Consider the following 20691-nt stretch of genomic DNA (forward strand, 5'->3'; position numbering starts at 1 on the left):
GTGCCCAGTCAACTTTTTTTCTTTGAGACGGAGTCTTATTGTGTCACCCAGGCTGGAGTACAGTGGCATGATCTCAGCTCACTGCAACCTCCACCTCCCAGGTTCAAGCAATTCCCCTGCCTCAGCCTCCCGAGTAGCTAAGATTACAGGTGCCTGCCACCATGCCTGGCTAATTTTTGTATTTTTAGTAGAGATGGGGTTTTATCACGTTGGCCAGGCTGGTCTCGAACTCCTGACCCCAAGTGATCTGCCCACCTCTGCCTCCCAAAGTGCTGGGATTACAGGCATGATCCACCATGCCCGGCCTTTTTAAACTAATCATGTTGAGAAAGAGATGAAGTCACAGGTAACGAAGTTGAACATTAAGGGATGGGAAGACCCTGGACGTTGTGAGTTCGGGCGCAAGGGCCATGACAGCTGGGCTCTGTCCTGCCTCTGAATCATGGGAAAGGGTCGTGTTACCACTGTGACAGTTAACTGCAGGCATTTGTTTGTGTTTTCTAGCTTTCTGGGAGAGCTCACCTCCAGGTAAGCCTGTTCACCTTCCTTGTTTGCTTGTTTCTCGAGATATCAAAGGCAGTAAACCTGGGGCTCCAAAACGGTTTCTGGTGAAAGCTGCTTTCTGGGCAGTTGTGCTCAGAGGTGTTAGGAATGATGGTTTGCCTTTGGATGCATCACAGAATCGTGGCTCATAGGGTTTCTTTGGGACCAGATTTCTTTGGGACCACAGCTAGACCTATGCCTGGGTAAGGACACACACATACACACCCAGAGAACTGGCACACTCCACACAGCCAGCTTGTGTGTGTGTGTGTGTGTGTGTGTGTGTGTGGTAAAATACACATAACATAAATTTTACCATTATATTTATTTATTTTTTATTTTTTGAGACGTAGTCTCACTCTGTTGCCCAGGCTGGAATGCACTGATGTGATCTCGGCTTACTGCAACCTTCACTTCCTGGGTTCAAGCAATCTTCCCACCTCAGCCTCCTGAGTAGCTGGGATTACAAGCGTGTGCCATGACACCTGGCTAATTTTTGTATTTTTAGTAGAGACGGGGTTTCACCATGTTGGCCAGGCTGGTCTCGAACTCCTAACCTCCAGTGATCATCCTGCCTTGGCCTCCCAAAGTGCTGGGATTACAGATATGAGCCACCACACCTGGCATAAATTTTACGATTTTAACCATTTTATTTTATTTATTTTTTTGAGACGGAGTCTTGCTCTGTTGCCCAGGCTTGAGTGCAGTGGCATGATCTTGACTCAGTGCAACCTCTGCCTCCTTGGTTCAAGCGATTCTTCTGCCTCAGCATCGTGAGTAGCTGGGATTACAGGCGCACGGCCACTATGCCCGACTAAGAGCTGGGATGATGGAGTACATAACCTCAATGCCTGTCTCAAACATTTCTTAGCTTGCTGCTTCTTTGTGCATAATTTAAAAGGCAGCCGTCACTATTTCCAATACCAAAAGGTAGAAACAACCCAACTGTCCACCAACAGATGAATGAGATAAACAAAATGTGGTATATCCATGCAATGGAATATTACTGAGCCATAAAAAGGAATGGAGTACTAGCTACAACATGGATAAACCTTATGCTAATAACACTGTGCTAAGTGAAAGAAACCAATAACAAAAGGCCACATATCGTATGAATCCATTTACACACAATATCCAGAACAGGCAAATCTATAGAGATAGACAACAGACTAGTGGTTATGCCAGGGACTATAGGGAGGGAAAATGAGAGTGACTGGTTAATGGGGATGAGATTTTCTTTTTGGGTGATAAAAATGTTCTAGAACTAGATAGTGGTGATGGTTGCATAACAGTGTAAACATATTTAATGCCACCGAATTCTGCACTTTAAAATGGTGAAGGCTGGGCAGGGTGGCTCACGCCTATAATCCTAGCACTTTGAGAGGCCGAGGCAGGTGGATCACTTGAGGTCAGGAGTTCAAGACCAGCCTGGGCAACATGGTGAAACCCCATCTCTACTTTTTAAAAATACAAAAATTAGCCAGGTATGGTGGCATGCATTTGTAGTCCCAGCTACTTGGGAGGCTGAGACAGGAGAATTGCTTGAACCCAGGAGGTGGAGGTTGCAGTGGGCTGAGATTGCGCCACTGCACTCCAGCCTGGGTGACAGAGCGAGACTCCATCTCAAAAAAAAAAAAAAAAAAAAATCCCATTGCATTGTCTTTCAGCTTGGGCCTGGGGATCTTTTGTGAATCTCCGCAGCCATAGGTCTTTGCTGTGTTACTTGTAATTGTGTGCGTGTGTGTTCACACCAATCTTCATTCTTTGTTTCTAGTGAAGTCGCCACTGAGGTCCCATTCCGCCTCATGCACCCTCAGCCTGAGGACCCAGGTCAGTTATGTCCTTTTTTGGCTTTCTTTAATTATTTACTACTTGCAGATTTATTGTTGATGTATTTCTAGTCTTTCTTGACCACACCTCAGAGCATGGGAGTGGCCAGGTGGAAGAGATTCCATGTCATCTACAAGGCGAATAGTCTGGGGGGAAGGGAGGGCCCATCTGTTCAGCGCTGAGCCGGGTAGATTATCCACCTTCAGCTGGAGTCTGCAAGACGTAGCATCCTTGCTCTTGGACAGGGACAATCTCGTGAGGTTTTATCAAGAATGATTTAACAGCAGAAGCTCTGCTGTCAACAGACCTGGATTTAGAATTAAAGATGATTTAAGTAAAAACTTAATTTGAGAGCACGAGGATTTTGCATTCCATTTGGAAACAAAAGGCCTCATGTTGCATTTGAAAGCATTAACAGACATTTAAAAGAAGATAATTTTTTGTTTTTTTGAGACGGAGTCTCACTCTGTCACCCAGTCTGGAGTGCAGTGGTGTGATCAAGCTTACTACAGCCTCGACCTCCTGGGCTCAAGCCATCCTCCTACCTCAGCCTCTGAAGTAGCTGGAACTACAGGCATACCACCACCCTCAGCTAATGTTTTTGATTCTTAGTAGAGATGAGGTCTTGCCATGTTGCTCAGGATAGTCTTGAACTCCAGAGCTCAAGTGATCTTTCTGCCTCATCCTCCCAAAGTGCTGGGATTACAGGCATGAGCCACTGCACCTGGCTGAAGATAACTGTTTTTTTGGGGGGTTTTTTTGTTGTTGTTTTGTTTTCTGAGGTGGAGTCTCACTCTGTCACCCAGCTGGAGTGCAGTGGCACAACCTCGGCTCACTGCAACCTCTGCCTCCCGGGTTCAAGTGATTCTCGTGCCTCAGCCTCCTGAATACCTGGGATTACAGGCGCCTGCCACCCCACCGGGCTAATTTTTGTATTTTTAGTAGAGACGGGGTTTCGCCATGTCGGCCAGGCTAGTTTTGAACTCCTGACCTCAGGTGATCCACCCGCCTCAGCCTCCCAAAGTGCTGGGATTACATGCGTGAGTCACGGCGCCCGGCCTGAAGATAACCATTTTTGACAGTGGCAGTTATGGTAAGAATACAGAAAATACTAGAAAAGAGGGTCAGGCTGGGTTCCTGACACCTCAGCTCATTTGAATTGTAAATCTACTGGCTCTTGTATGGATGCGAAATGATGCAATAGTTGTATGACTCTGAAAACATATAAAAACCACTAGACTGTCCACTGTGAAAAGGTAAATTATATGGTATATGAATTTGATCTCGATCATTCTCTTTCTAAAAAGGTAAATGAAGCAGCAAAAATAATATAGGTGAAATCTCAGAAATTCTGAAGAAACATTCTCTTCGCGTTGAGGCAGCTTAGTTGACGGGAAAGAAAAACAGATCTGTCTAAATAAGAACTCTCCATAGGTATAGGGATAAGGGATATTTTAAGTAAAAATGATATAAACAAGCAGGGTTTATTTTTCTCATACTTTACAAATAGCTTTTCTATATTGATAGTGAAATGCCGTTTAAACAATAGAATGAGCCCCTGCTATTCATTTTAGGTTTTGTCTCAACAGTACTTTGTTTCAAAGTAGCTCTTCCAAATATTTTGGATTCAGACCCTCAATGAACTTTTCCAAAACTGTCCCTTGGAGAAAAATGTAGTCTAGCTATATGTTTTCAATTCATTTATGCTTGTGTCATTAAAATATTACCTTTTAATGCTGTGAGATTAAGATGCTTTCTGGTTCCTTTCAAGGACATTAAAAAGATAGTCGCTTGAGGAGATGTCATAGTTTATGTTGGGTTGTTTTCTGGAACTTTGAGTAGACTTTATGCCTTAATTTTTTTTTTTTTTTTTGAGACATAGTCTCATTCTGTCACCCAGGCTAGAGTGCAGGGGCACAATCTCAGTTCACTGCAACCTCTGCCTCCCGAGTTCAAGTGATTCTCCTGTCTCAACCTCTCGAGTAGCTGGGATTACTGGCATGCGCCAGCATGCCTGGCTACTTTTTTGTATTTTTAGTAGAAATGGGTTTTCACCATGTTGGCCAGGCTGGTCTCAAACTCCTGGCCTCAGGTGATCCGCCGCCTCAGCCCTCCAAAGTGCTGGGATTACAGGCTTGAGCCACCGTGCCTGGCCTAACTTAATTTTTTAAAATTCTTTCTCCATATACAACTTTCACGTTCCAGTCATTATGGCCTTAACAGTGAACATATCACAATGTCAGGATGAAACAATGATCTTTTGTACTGTGAGATTTCTGGGAGCAAAGGTTAAGACAAATCACCCCATGGTTACAAAATGCTGATTTCTAGAGATATGAGATAGATGAGATTTCTAGAGATAAATGTCATCTCTCCTGTCTTCTCTGCCTAGTTCTCGGCTCCCTGAGTCTAGGCTGGTAAGATTCTAAGCAGAGAAAGCATAAGCTATATGTAGTTAAGCCCTGCTGGAGCCTGGGGACCAAGTAATTTGTGTGTAATAAGTGCTGTGACATGCTACCAAGTTTTTATTGTACCCTGTCAAGGGCATCTGTACTGAATCCGAAGATGCTGATTTGATTCTTCCTTGTTGTCTACCTCTGCAAGGCTGATGGTCCCGCTTAGTGTCATTTCTTCGCTTAGCACTGTGGGCCGCAGGGTATTTCTTGCCCAGGGGATGTTTTGACAAGCTAGCCTCTCTAGGGTCCCTGTACGTAGAGACCCTCATAGACACTCCCTTCCAGTGCTGGCTTCCAGGTGGGCACCAGAGACGAGAGCAGGGGTTCACCATCGAATCGCTGCTGTTCTCCCCAAAACTAGGTGGGCAGAAAGCTAAAAAAGTACAAGAACCATTCAAATTAATAGCAGTTAATCTGGGGATACAACACATGTGAAAACATAACCCAACAACAACAAAATCAATATGTTAACAGAAATTGAAAACTTTGCGGCTGGGGGTTGGTCCTCAAGCTTTAATGCATACTCTAACCCTGGGGTGTTGGTGAACGTCAAGTCCCAGGTCTCAGCCCTCTGAAGCCTGACAGATGGAGGTGCCAGGGCGCACATGCTCACGGCACCCTGGCGACCCTGACCTCAGTGGGGTCCAGAGGACATGGAAGGAGAAATACTTTGAAAGGCAAAGCAACTGGCTGGGCAGGGAGGCCAAGGCAGGCGGATCACTTGAGGTCAGGAGTTCGAGACCAGCCTGGCCAACACAGTTGAAACCCCGTCTCTACTAAAAATACAAAAATTAGCCAGGCATGGTGGTGAGCGCCTGTAATCCCAGCTACTTGGGAGGTTAAGACAGGAGAATCACTTGAACCTGGGAGACGGAGGTCGCAGTGAGCTGAGATTGTGCCACTTCACTCCAGCCTGGGCAACAGAGCAAGATGCCATCTCAAATAAATAAATAAGAAAGGAGAAGCGACATCAGAGGGGGCAAGGCTGATCAGGGAAAGCATCCTAGAGGTGAGACTAAGGGGGTTTCATTTGAGGAGGTGAAGGTTGTGGCACATTGTAAAGGAAGCAGTGATTTAAAATGCAAGGAGAGGCCGGGAGTGGTGGCTCACACCTGTAATCCCAGCACTTGGGAGGCCGAGGCGGGCAGATCACTTGAGGTCAGGAGTTTGAGACCAGCCTGGCCAACACAGTTGAAACCCCTTCTCTACTAAAGATACAAAAATCAGCCAGGCATAATGGCGCATGTAATCCCAGCTACTCGGGAGGCTGAGGCATGAGAATCTCTTGAAACCAGGAGGCAAAGGTTGCAGTGAGCAGAGATTGTGCCACTGCATTCCAGCCTGGGTGACAGAGAGAGACTCAGTCTCAAATAAAATAAAATAAAATAAAATAAAATAAATTAAAATAAAATGCAAGGAGAAAATCTGTTCAAATGGGAAAGGCAGGGAGGCAGGAATTACACACAGTGATCATGAATTACATGTATCTAGGCCTTATCTCTCAAATTGTAAAGTCACCTAAATGGTAGACATTTTCTAGGTACAGCTATGATATAGAATTTATACTAACAAATGTCTCTCTCTCCCTCTTCCCTGCCTCCCTTTTATTCCATGCTTACAGCTAAGGAAAGGTGAGTGAGCCTCTTGAATGTGGCCCTGATTAGCCCTATGCCCTGGGACCTTCTCCTCCAGCACAAACCCCTCTTTGAGTCTCTGCACATATCCCAAGTTCAGGAGGCACATCCGCTACTTCCCGTCTGCTCCCTAGTGCTTAGGGCATGCACACACCATTACCCTGGGCGTGCTTGCTCACTCTGCGCGTGCCTTTGTTTTCTCCCATTGGTGCTAGTTAAAGGAATTTTAAACGAAGACTTGAGGAAGATGACATGCCCCCATGTTCTATCATGGGGAAAACCTTAATCAGTTCCTTTGTTGCAAAAAAATCAAGGATCTTGTTTCAGTTTCAGCTTCAAAGGGCATGCAATGATCAAAATATTATTTGTTTTATTTTAGTTATCAGGATGCAAATTTAGTTTTTGAGGAGTTTGCTCGCCATAATCTGAAAGATGCAGGAGAAGCTGAGGAGGGGAAGAGAGACAAGAATGACGTTGATGAGTGAAGATGTCGGCTCAGGATGCCGGAAAATGACCTGTAGTTACCAGTGCGACGAGCAAAGCCTCACAGTTTAGTCCTTTGGAGTTATGCTACGTATGAAAGGATGAGTCTTCTTCCGAGAAATAAAGCTTGTTTGTTCTCCCCTGGGTCATGAGTTGGTTGATTTGTTGGGGAGGCTGAGTTGATGACATGACACAAGCTGCCACCTTTAGGGTCCCTGGAGTGGGAGGGTTGGGGAGAGGGAGGCCAGCCTCCCACAGAAGGGCTCACCACTCCCATGAGGGAGAGAAGGCGTCTGGAAATCAATGTGCTCACCAAGTGGGGCCCTTGGTGTGTCCAGGGGCTTTCCTAGGAGTCCCAGTCTGAGCTGTTTCTCTGCAAACAGTGCCTTCCCGTCCGTCCGTCCTTCCTTCCTTCCTTCCTTCCTTCCTTCCTTCCTCCCTCCCTCCCTCCCTCCCTCTCTCCCTCCCTCCTTTCCTTCCTTCCTTCGTTTTGCTCTTGTTGCCCAGGCTAGAGTGCAGTGGCGTGATCTCAGCTCACTGCAATCTCTGCCTCCCGGGTTCAAGCGATTCTCCTGTCTCAGTCTCTTGAGTAGCCGGGATTACAGGCATGTGCCACCACGCCTGCCTAATTTTTTGTATTTTTATTAGAGACAGGGTTTCACCATGTTAGCCAGGCTGGTCTCAAACTGCTGACCTCAGGTGATCCACCCACCTCAGCCTCCCAAAGTGCTGGGATTACAGGTGTGAGCCACTGTGCCTGGCCTGGTGTGCATGTTTCTAATTACCTGACCAGTCCCAACTTCCAGGCCCCTAAAGAGCCTCCTAAGTTAAACAGGGCAGAGAACACCTGCGGACAAAAATACTCTTGGTTACTGATTCAACTTTTGGGTCCAGGTGCCTGTTTGAGCTTTGGGTTGTTGGTAAAGTTCTATTCAATGCAAGAAACAAAATCAGATTTGGTTAAATTAAGGAGGTGGGGAGAAGGAAGGTAGTGGGAGGACCCTGGTGTGATCAGAGAACTGAAGGACGAACCTGAGCTGCTGCACCTGGGGTAAGCAGGAGTTAGAGAAGCTCCGGGGGTCAGGGACCCACTCTCCAGGGCGGCTCTTCATGCAGCTCAGCACCACACGCTCCCAGCTCTGCTGCATCTCTTGGTCCCAGTGGGCAGTTATTGGGAAGGAGAATCCAACTGGCTCAGCTTTGGCTGGGAGGATCAACACCCCGTGGTCAGCGATGGCAGAGTCCAGCCCTGGAGATGGAGAGTCCCAGAAGAAGGGGTTGATTGTGAGTCACATGGGCTTACTTAGAGGGTGCTTCACTGAGATTGGGCATGAAAGGCATAGGGGAGAGCACTCTGAGTGTCAGGGAGGAAGGTGAACTGCAGGTGGAGGAGGGATAATAGAGGTGATACCAGGGCCTTTGCTTTGTGGGGTCCCTTCCTGCCCTGAGGCACCCACCGGGCCTGCTACTGATGGCACAGATACTGAACAGGCTCATGGCGGCCAAGGAGGGGATGGGGATGCATAGGCCCTGGTCCATCTCTGGTCCATGCTTTAAGGGAGCAGGGTAAATGGGGGTTGGAGATTACTCCACAGTTCAACCTACTCACAGAAGGCAGAGGGTGAGTGGGAGGGCTTCTAGATGGGGAGTACACATGGATCAGCCTTCTGGGATGGAACGTGGCGACAGAGGGCTGGCCAGGGCATGGGTTCCATACACATGAAGGTTCCCAACATCTGGGGTTGTTCAGCAGGATTCCAGCTGTTTGGGTCCTGGAGATTGGGATTTAGATGAGGAGGCTCCACTTGGGAAGCTTGGATGGGATCCCTGACAAAGCGAGGTGTGGACCCGTGTGCTGACTCAGGCATCCTGGCATTGGGAGGAGGATTTATAATACACTAGACTACAGATGGAAGATTGGTCCTTCAGGCTGTGGGTTAGCAGGATCAGACACAGTCCCTCATTCTTTTTCTCTCTATGCTAAGGGAATGGTGCATGACCGTTTCAACCCATGCTTCCCTCAGGGCACGCAGACAAGGGACGGCCAGGGTGGCACACTCCTCTGAGGATTCCCAAAGCTGTTCCCCATTGCACTGAGCCCTTCCCCTATCCTCTGCCACAGCACACAGGCTGCTGTGTTTAGCTCCTGCTAGAGCTCTTGGGCTAGCCCAGGGCCTGGGATTCTGCCCTGTGGTGCCTGGTGAGAGGACCAGCCCGTTGGTTCCTGCATTGCTTGACCCCAGGACATCCTAAGTCAGGGTGGACGTTAATAAGCCCGACCTTTGGAACTACGTGGGTGAGAGAGCTGGAGGGAAGGGCTGGAAGACCAATCCCTGGAGAGCAGAGGTCAGCACAGCCCTTGCCCTCCTAGTTATTTTGGTGCCAAAATGTCTCCATACGCCCTGCAGGTGCTGGCTTGTTTATGGCCTGCAGCTGGCCACACTGGGGAGGGAGTCGGGGGAGGAAGCGAGCAGCCAGCTGCCCTGAGCAGAAAGTGGAAGCTTGGCTCAGCTCAGCCTGCACATGTGTGGGGCCGTCTACTGGCATGTAGTGTCCCTTGGTATCAGGAGGCAGGAAGTCTATGTGCAGGTTGAATGTGTGGCCCAGAGTTTTTGGGACAGATGCAGTGCAAGAAACGGGGTACAGAGCAATTGAAGGTGCTGCATAGAGAACGTTCTGCAACCAGCAATGAAGGGCTGGAGAAGGGGGATCCCTGCCATTGATGGAGTGCCTACCTTGTGCCAAGTACTTCACATCTGACATGTAACCATTTCAGTAGTACTTATAAATCAGTAGCATCATTCACATTCCTTAGATGGGGAAATTGCAGTTCAGAGAGGTTATGTACCTTACACAAGGTCACACAGCTAGAGAGAGTCAAGGCTTGAATGCTGGTGTCCCTGAGTCTATAACTAGACCTTTGCCCACTGTATGGTGCTGAATGGAAGAAGGAGAGTTTGGTGGAGCACGGGGAGGGAGATTAGCATTTAGTATTCAACAACAACTGCCCTTGGCCCTTGCTATTATTTTTTCCATTGAAATTTTCAGGCCAGGCGCGGTGGCTCACGCCTGTAATCCCAGGACTTTGGGAGGCTGAGGCGGGCGGATCATGAGGTCAGGAGTTCAAGACCAGCCTGACCAACATGGAGAAATCCCGTTTCTACTAAAAATACAAAAAATTAGCTGGGCATAATGACAGGTGCCTATACTCGCAACTACTCAGGAGGCTGAGGCAGGAGAATCGCTGGAACCCAAGAGGTGGAGGTTGTAGTGAGGCCAGACCGTGCCATTGCATTCCAGCCTGGGCAACAGAGTGAGACTTCATCTCAAAAAGAAAAAAAAAAAAGAAATTTTCATTGAGAGAATTGCACATTCACATGCAGTTGTAAGCGGTAATACGGAGAGACCCCAGGAACGCTTTACCCAACTTCCTCCAGTGGCAACATCGTGTAAAGCTACAGTACAATATCCCAGCGGGGTATCGACGTGGGTCCAGTCTGCTCATCTGACTGAGATCTCCACAACTGGATTTGTACTAGTGTGTGTATTTAGTTCTCTGCAATTTTGTCACATGTGTAGTTAATTCCTTTTTAGGGTGTCTGTTTTCCTACTCCTTTAACATTTAAAAAACCTTTCTTCCTTCCAGTTTAATTTCACAGGACTGAGTCGCATTTATTGATCTTTGAGGAGTAGGGCAGGTGCGGGGTGGGAGTTGGGGATATTTGGAAATGTGTGTGGTGGTTTTTGGTTTTCAGATGCTTGGGGACCAGAAGCTCTATGTCACATGCAGTGGAGAAATGTGCTGCTCCAAATGTCAATCATGACCCTAGTTCAGGGTAAAAATTTGATGATTCCCATGTTTTCAAGTTTCCCTTTTATATTCTCCAATGTGAAGTGGTTCTTTCTGACAAGAGTTGCGCCTCTTCACTGACGTGTCACAAAGAAGGATTAGGTTGGACGTGAAGTGTGTTATTACTGCCACCTTGATATGCCCTCAAGGTGGGGTAGACTCAGGGAGCAGGCTGTCGTTAGAGATGATTCATAGTGTGACTCATTCAATAAAGAGGCACCGGAGGGAATGTGCTCTTCCAGGCCACCGCTTTGGGGGAGTTGATGTCTCAGCCCTTCCTGAGATCTCCAGGGGAACCGCACTGTGCGCTCACCAGGAGAACAAAAAAGCTGCTTCATCATCAAAGAATATTTATGCCAGAGTTTTCTTTGCTTTAAGAACATAATTCTTACCAAGCCTAATCCTCTTTTTTTAAAATACACTTTTTATTTTGAGTAGTTTTAGATTTACAGAAAAGTTGCAAAGATGTTATACTGAGGTCTCCCACACCCAAAACCCCTTATTATTAACCCTTACATGAGTAGGGTACATTTGCCACACTGAATGACTCAAATGTTGTTTCCAGTAAGATGTATTTCTTTCCAACTTTTATTTTAGGTCCAGGGGGTACATGTGCAGGTTTGTTACATGGGTAAATTGCATGTCATGGGGGTTTGGTGTACAGATACTTTTGTCACCCAAGTAATCAGCACAATAATCCCTGATAGGTAGTTCTTCAACCCTCACCCTCCTCCTACCCGGGAATCAATATTGATGCATTATTATTAAACTAAAGCCCCATACTTAATTCTGATGTCCTCAGCTTTTACCTAATGTCCTTTTTCTGTTCTGGGATCCCATCTAGGATCCCACGTGACGTTTAGTCATCTTGTCTCCTTGGCTCCTCTTGTCTGTAACAATCTCAGTACTTTCTGGTAATTGCAGATTTCCTCCTCTCCAGCCACGGTTTCTGCTTCTTAACCGTCACGTTCATGCCCTTGCCTCCCCGACTCTAAAATGATGAGTTCTGGGGCCTGGATGTCCCCTGAGCTCCTAACAGGTGTAGGCAACAGCATTTATTATTATTATTATTATTATTATTATTATTATTTTGAGACGGAGTCTCGCTCTGTTGCCCAGGCTGGAGAGCAGTGACACAATCTCGGCTCACTTCAACCTCCGTCTCCGGGGTTCAAGCGATTCTCCTGCCTCAGCCTCCCGAGTAGCTGGGACTACAGGCGCCTGCCACCACGGCCGGCTAATTGTTTGTATTTTTAGTAGCGACGGGGTTTCACCGTGTTAGCCAGGATGGTCTCGATCTCCTGACCTCGTGATCCGCCCGCCTCAGCCTCCCAAAGTGCTGGGATTACAGGCGTGAGTCACCGCGCCCGGCCGGCAACAGTATTTTAACGGCCTCCCTGTTTCTAGTCTTGTCTCCCCTAGGTCATTCTCTGCCCAGATACATGAGTTCCTCTGCTTTCCAAACCCCCTTGCCAGCTCCAGTGCCCACGGGACTGAAGTCCTTGCCTCAGGGCAGGGCCAGGAGGCTACTCTGCATCCTGGCGCCGCTGCTCACCTCCCTGCCTCCCGCACCCGCCTTGCTACCGGCTTCACCAAAATCCCTCATCACCCGCTCTGCTCACCTGGTAGGGGGTAGTTTCCCCCTTTTTGTGTTTTCCTGGGAAACTCCCTTCATATCCAGCCTCTCCATTCCAATCCTAAACCCTGCTCAGGTCACCCGGCTCCCCCCGCGGAATGAAGGAATGAACTGTTTCTTTCCCTGTGCGTCCCCGCCCCTCCCCCGCCTTGCACACCCCCGCAGGGTTTTGCCTCTGTGTATCACTCCACATGTAGTTAAATTGATAGAAAAGTCCCAACCCTGTGGGGAGGCTGGAGCCCTTTGTGCCTGCATGAGTTCCCTAGGGCTGCCAGAGCACTGCACCATAGGCTGGGCGTCTTCCACCACAGGAATTAACGCTCTCAGTTCTGGTGGCTGGAAGTCCGAGATCACGGTGTCGGCAGGGGGAGTTCCATCGGAGGCCTTTCTCCTTGGCTGGTAGATGCCATCTTCTCCCTGTGTCTTCACATGGGCTGCCCTCTGTGTGTGTCTGTGTCCTCATCTCCTCTTTTTATGAGGACGCCAGTCATACCGGATTAGGGACCACCCCTGTGACCTCATTTTAACTTCATTACCTTTTTAAAAACCTTAACTCTAAATGCAGTCACATGCTGAGGTACTGGGGATTAGGACTTCAACATATGAATTACGGGAGGACACAGTTCAGCATGCCACTGTGCTGCAGAACTTTCTGGGAGGGGGGACGGAGGAAGTGTGCTATCCAGCGTGGCAGCTGCTAAGCCACATGCAGCCACAGGAGTCCTTGAAATGTGGCTCCTGTGACTGAGGAACGGAATGCTTAATTCTAACTAATTGAAATTTAAGTAGCCACATGTGGCTAGTGGCTATAGTACCCTGGGGCACCGTGGAGCCTTCGGCCTGTCCCAGACTGTTCCTGCCTTAGGCCTTGTCCTCCTCTGTCCTGGCCGTCAGCCCATGCCCCTGGCCATGTCCCCATGCCAGATGCCACTCTGCAGCCCCAGGTCACTGCCCAGGGCGGCGCGGCCAGCGAATGCCGATTGGCAGGCGGGGTCTCTAGCAGCAGCTCTTTGACGGGGCGAGGGCACACCTGGGCAGCCCCTTACTGATTTGCCCCTCAGAGCAGGGCAGACAGATGGAACAGCATTTCCTCTGGGTGGCACCAAGCCCTGCTCCACCTGGATGGCACCAAAAACTTAGCTGATCTTATCTCCAGCTGCGCTTCCTCCTCTTCTGCCCAGAGCAGGGCTGGACCCCACCCGCCCACTATCCAGCAGCCCCCCTGGGAAACATGGGATTCGTTCCGGTCACCTCCGTCTCCCTCCAGTCGCTGGTCACTCCCCACCTGGATCTCAGTCCACGTCTCTATCTCTCAGCCCCTCGGTAATCCAGGGCGTCCACCTGCCCTGATAACTTCAAAGCCCGGATCACAGGCCCCAGCGTGGTGACCCAGCCCCGCCCAGGATTAAATCCCTCAAGGGCTTCCTGTTGCCTTCCAACCCCTTATCTGGTTTCCAAAGCCTTCTTCGACCTGCCCGCCCCGAGGCTCATATCTTAATGCCATTTTCCTTGCTCTAAGCACCAGGTTCCCTTTCTTCCCCCGTCTTCGCCCAACAGTCGTTCTTTCTTGCCTCCAGGCCTTTGCACAAATCTGGTCTCTGCCTAGAACATGGTTCCCTCTCTAGTCACAACTCCTGCTCACATTTTCCACCTCTCCTTAAGAACCGTTTTCTCCAGGAAGCCTTCCCAGATGGAGCGGTGCATCCCAGTTCTGGCGTCCCGAGGCCCGTCCCAGTACCGGGGTCTCTTTCCAGCACGGGCGCGCGCATTCGAGCTCTCCCCAAACTCGGCCGCACAAGGCTGGGCAGGACAAATGCAGCCCCGGCCTGCTGGAGGTTACCTACATTCTGATGCGGAAGAGTAGAGATGTTTTAAGAAGTGAATATAGAAACAAGAACACAAACGGCGTCCCAGAAAGAACACACAGAAGCCACGGCCCGGAGAGGTGGGCGGGCGGACCCGGGACGCTTCAGGTGGGGGCGGGGAGGGGCCGCGCGGCGCCGTCTGCAGCTGCGCGCACGGCCCGCAGGGGGCGCGGCGGGGAGAGGCGGGAGGCCGCCCCCACCGCCCCCGGCCCGGCCCGCCCTCGGCCCCGCCCCTCCCGCCGGCCCCGCCTCGCCCCCGCCCGCGGTGCGCGCGCTGGCCCGGCAGCATGGCGGCGGCGGCGGGCGCCCCTCCGCCGGGTCCGCCGCAACCGCCTCCGCCGCCGCCGCCCGAGGAGTCGTCCGACAGCGAGCCCGAGGCGGAGCCCGGCTCCCCACAGAAGCTCATCCGCAAGGTGTCCACGTCGGGTCAGATCCGACAGAAGGTGAGCCCGCGGCGCGGCGGCCCGGGCGCGCGCCCCTCACGCCGCGGCAGCCCCGGCCGAGGCCCGTGGCCCTGCCCGAGCGGCCGCCCAGGCCCGGCCCGGCCCGGCCCGGGGTCCCGCGGGCGTCACCGCCCCGGTCGAGCGTGCCCCGCTGCTGTAACGGGCCGGCGCCCCGGGCGGAGCGCGCGGTCCCCGACGGACGGCGGGCGGCTGCGGGGCCGGGCGGGGGGCGCGCGCTGGGCGGGGGGCGCGCGCCGAGTTGGGCCGCGAGGACCCGGAGGAAACTGAGGCCTAGATGCAGGGGACTGCGCTCGTGCCACCGAGCGGGTCCCACGCGGGGGCTCCCGGCTGCGCCCCGCGGGCGTGCGCGGTCCCCAAACCCCGGTTCTGCACGTTTCTCAGGAGCGGTCGGGTGGTGTCCCGCGAGTGCCCTGCAGACTAGCCTGTGGTGCCCTCAGAAGTCCGCTCGGACCCGGGTGCGAGGGATCACCCCTTCACCCCTTCATCCCAAAAGGGAAGGAAGGGATGCGCGTTCAGTGACCGTCTCTCTCAGCAAAGTCGGGACCGCGCACCCGCTTGGCACCCAACTCTCCACAGAGAACTCCGGACGCTAAATGTTAGATAAAGACGCACGTCCTTTTTGCAGGAGGAAAGTTGCACCGTTTTCCCATTGTGCTTCCTATTGAAAACAGCTTGCGGTTTTTGCTCCAGGTGAGCCCGGCCCGGTTAGAACACTGCTTCCTCAGGCAGGTGGCTGGACAGGTGGCCGCGAGCAGGCTGGGTCCCTGGGGCAGTGCTGGCAGATCCGGTTGGCACGGACTTTCTCCTCCTGCTGCAGTGCGCTTTTCCTCCGGGGCGGATTAGGTTCAGCCGTTCCCTTCACCGTGGGAGCCTTCTCTTCTGTCAGACTTTGATACCTGCGATGGGGGAACCTGAGGTCCTAACATGTTGCAAACAGGTTTGTTGTGAAGTGGTCCAGTTATTCAGCAAATAGGTACCGAACACCTGCTTTGTTCCGGGTATAGCAGTAGCAGTAGTGATAATAATGATAGCAGTAGCAAATAACAATTCTTTAATGCCTTGTATGTGCTAGGCACTTTCTTGGGTTAGCTTTACAGCACTTGACGTGGTTAGTTTATTAGTACTGGTGAGAACCCAATGAGTTGGATGCTATCATCTCCGTCTTTTGGAATTGGAATAGAAATAGAATCAAGGTTAAATGACTTGTCCAGGGTGTCACAGGTCGTAAATATGGATGTGTATTGGAACCATGGTCAGGACGTAAGATGGAAGGCAGTTTCTACACCTAGGGATTCTCAGTCTAGTGGGGAGATGGACACCTGTGCACCTGACATGACAACATTGTAAGTGCTATGGAAACTTGGGGCAGAGACCTGCCCTGGGGAGGCAGGAGAGGTTTCCTTTAAGGTGAGATCTTGAGGGATAAAGAATTCGCCAGGCTAAGTGGGTAAGAAATGGCCTTCTACATATTTGAACGCTGTGTCTAGAGCTTTAGGCACAACTGCGAAATGATCAGAAGTTGGACCAGAGGTGGATCTGGTTGATTAGACTTAGAAGTTGGAAGGGTTGGTTAGGGCTGAATTTCGAAGGGCTGGTCCTTTGAGGGATTTGCTTTTTGGCCTTGGGCAAGAGATGGCCACAGAGGATTGTTCAAAGCACGGGGGTGATGGATCAGATGTGCTTTTGGGAAGATCTCCACATAGCCCTAAATGGTACTGATAGGAGTTGCTTTCTCCTGTTGCCCAGGCAAGGTACTGACCAGTGTGGGGTAGATGATGTGATTTACAAGGTTGATTAAGATCAAGATTGTGTTGAGAGAGATTTGATTCCTGGGAGATTCCAGTGTTCAGAATTTTGTTGGTTAGGAGGTGTTTTTGCTTTGCTTCTTTTTTCTCCTAAAACAATAGCTGCTATACCAGCTGTTCTGGTTGAGGAGGAGTGATGGGTAGACTGTTAAAAATACACCCCGAGGACTTAGAGTTTCTGAATACAGTCACATCTGCTGTACAGATAGCTTAAGGCTGATTTTTCTTCTGAGTTGTTAAGAGATTGTCAGAATGTGGGAATGCGAGGTTGACTGTATGTAATAGCTCCATTTTTTTTTCCCAGCAGATAAGCCATTCACAAAATTCCTCTGCTATCTATGGTACATAATAGAAACATCAAAAATGGGGTAGCAGTCTGAATCTAAAAAGAAAAACAGAACTCACCTTAAGTATTTAGAACAGAAGGAATGTAATCTAGGGGAGTGGTCACACAGGTGATGGGAGAACTGAGAATGCAGGCTGCAATGAGGCAAGCCGGAGATGAGGCAACAAGCAGGAAACTGCTGCCACCCCTAAGTTGGAGGGTGAAGGAAGGAGATGGCATTTCAGACTACAGGGACAGCTGTCACCCACCAAAAACTGGGGTCACAAGGGGTCCATCTGGCAGTGGCTGGAGCCTTGCAAGGGCACAGCTGCTGCTGCAGATGTACTGTTCCCCTCCTGCCTGGGAACCCTGGCCTTGCTGGGGTCACCTCCTCCACAACTTGGACTGGAGCAGAAGGACAAAGAATGGATCTGAGGACAAGCTGGCCCAGGACCAAAACTGTATGTATGTCAGGCTTTTAAAATATTAGTCTAGTGCAAGTCAGAGCTGTCTTAATGAAGAGAAAAACAAAAGAGAATGTCTTAGGACAGTGCTCCTCAAATTTTAATGTGCAGACACATCCCCTAGGGATCTTGTTAAAATGATGATTATGGTTGAGTAGGTCTAGGGTGGGTGGGGCCTTAGAATGTGCATTTCTTTTTCTCTTTCTTTCTTTCTTTTTTTTTTTTGAGACAAGGTGTCACTTTGTCACCCAGGCTGGAGTGCAGTGGTGCGATCTCAGCTACTGCAACCTTTGCCTCCTGGGTTCAAGTGATTTTCCTGCCTCAGCCTCCCAAGTAGCTGGGACTACAGGCAAATGCCACCATGCCTGGCTAATTTTTGTATTTTGTTGTAGAGATGGAGTTTCGCCATGTTCCCCAGGCTGGTCTCAAACTCCTGAGCGCAAGTAATACACCCACCTCAGCCTCCCAAAGTGCTGGGATTATAAGCTTGAGCCAATGCGCCTGGCAGAATATGCATTTCTAACAAGCTCCCAGAAGATGCTGATGCTGCTGGTCCATGGACCACACTTTGAAAAACAAGACCTTATGGCACAATGTGAAGGGAAGCCTCTCTAAACTTCAAATAATTCTTCAGGTTATAGATCCTTAGCATATTGAAAATTTGATGTGTGCAGATTTGTGATGGCCATTTATCAGTTTAGCGTTTCATGCATGTCTGATTTTTTAATATGTTCGAGCTCTTTAGAGTTGAAGCTGTCCCCAGCAGACATTGCTTCATTTGTATTTCCTGACTACAGTACACAGTAATGACTCTGTAGAACTGCGTAGCTAGAATGGAAAGAAAGAAAATGGAGCTAACACCCCAACCAGCACATTCACCAGCACATTATAAGGTATTTTGAAATTTCAGTGAAGAACCGTGTAATTCTGCAAAGCTATCAGTTAAAAGAGTTTAATTTATTTAAAAGTTTCTAAAAAGTTAACATTTTTTGGATATGAGCATGAAAGTGCTTGGACTCCTGATTTTAAATTTAAACAAAGCATATTTTCCATTGTGAAATGAAGACTAGTAAAAATTAGATAAAGGGTTTAAGTTGTAAAAAACTTAAAAAAATGCACCCCAGTTTTATGAGATATAATTCACATGGGATACAGTTCACTCATTTAAAGCATATAGTTCAGTGGTTGTTAGTATATTCGCTGTTTTGCAACCATCACCACAGTCAATTTTAGAACATTTTCATCACCCCGTTTCCTCTCAACTCCCTCAACCGTAGGCAACAAGAATCTACTTTCTGTCTCTGTGTTTGCTGATTCTGGTCATTTTACATAAGTGGAATCATACAATATGTGGTCTGGCTTCTTTTACTTAGCATAATATTTTCAAGGTTCATCCCTGTCATAGCATGTATCGGTACTTCATTTCTTTCTGTTGCTGGGTAATATTCAGTTCTACAGGCACACTGTATTTTATTTATCCACTTATCAGTTGATGGACATTTGGGTTATTTCTACTTTTTGGCTCTTCTGGAGAATGCTGCTATGAACATTCATGTACATGTTTTTGTGTGGACATAGGTTTTCATTTATCTTGGCTATACACCTAGGAGTGGAAGTGCTGGGCCATATGGTAATACTGCCGGACTATTTTCCAAAGCTACCGTAACATTTTACATTCCCACCAGCTGTGTATGAGGAGGGTTCTAATTTTTCCACATCATTGTCAGTACCTGTTATTATCTCTCTTTTGATACTAGCCATCCTAGTAGGGATGAAGTAATGTAAAAGGTTTTTAATGCCATTTTATTGTCGGATTTCAGAGTCTAAACTTTGGTGTCAGATGAAGTCGCTTCAGACCCTGCGCTTCTAGTTATGAAGCATGCGATTGTGGACAGGGTGTCTAAACCTCCCTTAAGACGTGGTTTCCTCATCTGTAAACATGGAAAATATTAGTTCTTGGGTTGATTGTAGTGACAGTAAATGTTAACTCTGTGTTCCTGAGTCTCAGTTTCCATGTCTGTAAAATAGAAATAACAGTTGTTATATCCATAAAATAGGAATGGGGATGTTAACTCGTAGAATTAAATGGGATAATCTGTGTAGAACACCTAACATAGTGGCTGATGTATAGTAAATGATCACTAAATGGTTGCTTTTGATTATTTTTTGTCTTTCTGATTGTTCTTTTTTTTTATCCCAGATAGGAATCATTTCCCTGACTTCATTTTTCTCCAGCTCAGGCTGGTCTGAGTCTCCATCTCTCGGCTCCAGAAGAGCAAATATGAACAAATCTGGCTGAAAATTAACAAAGACCATTTTTTAAAGAAATTGTTAATTTATTGAGTACTAGTGGGAATACCATGGGCTGGGTATTATATTTTTTATTTCACTGGTTCAGTTTAACAGCAAATATTTGAGATCTTAACATTGTTAATTGTTGTGCGTGGCACTAGGGGTATCTTATTGAGTAACAACAACAACAAAAATTTTTAGAGATGATAGTCTAGAAGACATTAATAAAACAATCACATGGTTAATATAAAGTTGCGATGGGGACGGGTGCTGATGAGGAGAGGGCCGGAATACTTTGAGAGGACATCATAGGTGAATTTGACCTGATATCAGGGAGGTCTAGGAGGGCTTCCTTTTTTTTTTTTTTTTTTTGAGACGGAGTCTTTCTCTGTCCCCCAGGCTGGAGTGCAGTGGCGCGATCTCGGCTCACTGCAAGCTCCGCCTCCCAGGTTCACGCCATTCTCCTGCCTCAGCCTCCCGAGTAGCTGGGACTACAGGTGCCCGCCACCATGCCCGGCCAATTTTTTGTATTTTTAGTAGAGACGGGGTTTCACCGTGTTAGCCAGGATGGCCGCGATCTCCTGACCTCGTGATCCGCCTGCCTCGGCCTCCCAAAGTGCTGGGATTACATGCTTGAGCCACCGTGCCCGGCCTAGGAGGGCTTCTTGAGGCAGTGACTGGCTGGGGTCTGAAAGGTGAGTAGGGAGCAGTGCCTTCCGCTTCTGGCAGTGGTGAGCTGAGTGACTGAGGAGCCATTCTTCCAAGCACAGTCTGCTAATGAGATGATGCTGAATTTCTGGACTAGGATCTGGGGTGGCTGAAGGTCTGTGGAAGTGAGTGTGGTATTTGGGGCTGCTTTTGACCTTGGAATCTGTAGTGGCATCTGTAGTGGATTTGGCATCTCTACCAAATTTGGTCCACCTAGAACTTCAGGATGCAGGCATAATTAGATATTAGTTAAATATCTTTTAAAAATGTTTTCTTTCTTTTTTTTTGAGGCAGGATCTTGCTTGGTCGTCCAGGCTGGAGTGCAGTGGCATACTG

The 20691-nt window shown here is 48.8% G+C and overlaps 2 protein-coding genes across 4 annotated transcripts in view; both read left to right on the top strand.

The window, feature by feature from the left end:
• The window catches only part of SAG (S-antigen visual arrestin), a 39372-nt gene extending 32281 nt beyond the window's left edge, over nt 1–7091 (top strand). The window contains exons 13-16 of the mRNA XM_003278557.4: nt 505–528; nt 2318–2373; nt 6451–6460; nt 6843–7091. Coding sequence (XP_003278605.1) covers nt 505–528; nt 2318–2373; nt 6451–6460; nt 6843–6948 — 196 coding nt within the window. The 3' untranslated portion in view covers nt 6949–7091. The remainder of the gene's footprint in view (nt 1–504; nt 529–2317; nt 2374–6450; nt 6461–6842) is intronic.
• A 7477-nt stretch (nt 7092–14568) lies between these two features.
• The window catches only part of DGKD (diacylglycerol kinase delta), a 122551-nt gene continuing 116428 nt past the window's right edge, over nt 14569–20691 (top strand). For 2 of the 3 annotated variants that reach the window (XM_030803612.1, XM_030803614.1), the window contains exon 1: nt 16715–17352. In XM_030803612.1, coding sequence (XP_030659472.1) covers nt 17125–17352 — 228 coding nt within the window. In that variant the 5' untranslated portion in view covers nt 16715–17124. Of the gene's footprint in view, nt 14741–16714; nt 17353–20691 lie in introns of those variants that run through there. The other variant, XM_030803613.1, reaches the window with a different exon arrangement.

The sequence above is a fragment of the Nomascus leucogenys genome, chromosome 22a (assembly GCF_006542625.1).
Source record: "Nomascus leucogenys isolate Asia chromosome 22a, Asia_NLE_v1, whole genome shotgun sequence".
NCBI lineage: Eukaryota > Metazoa > Chordata > Mammalia > Primates > Hylobatidae > Nomascus > Nomascus leucogenys.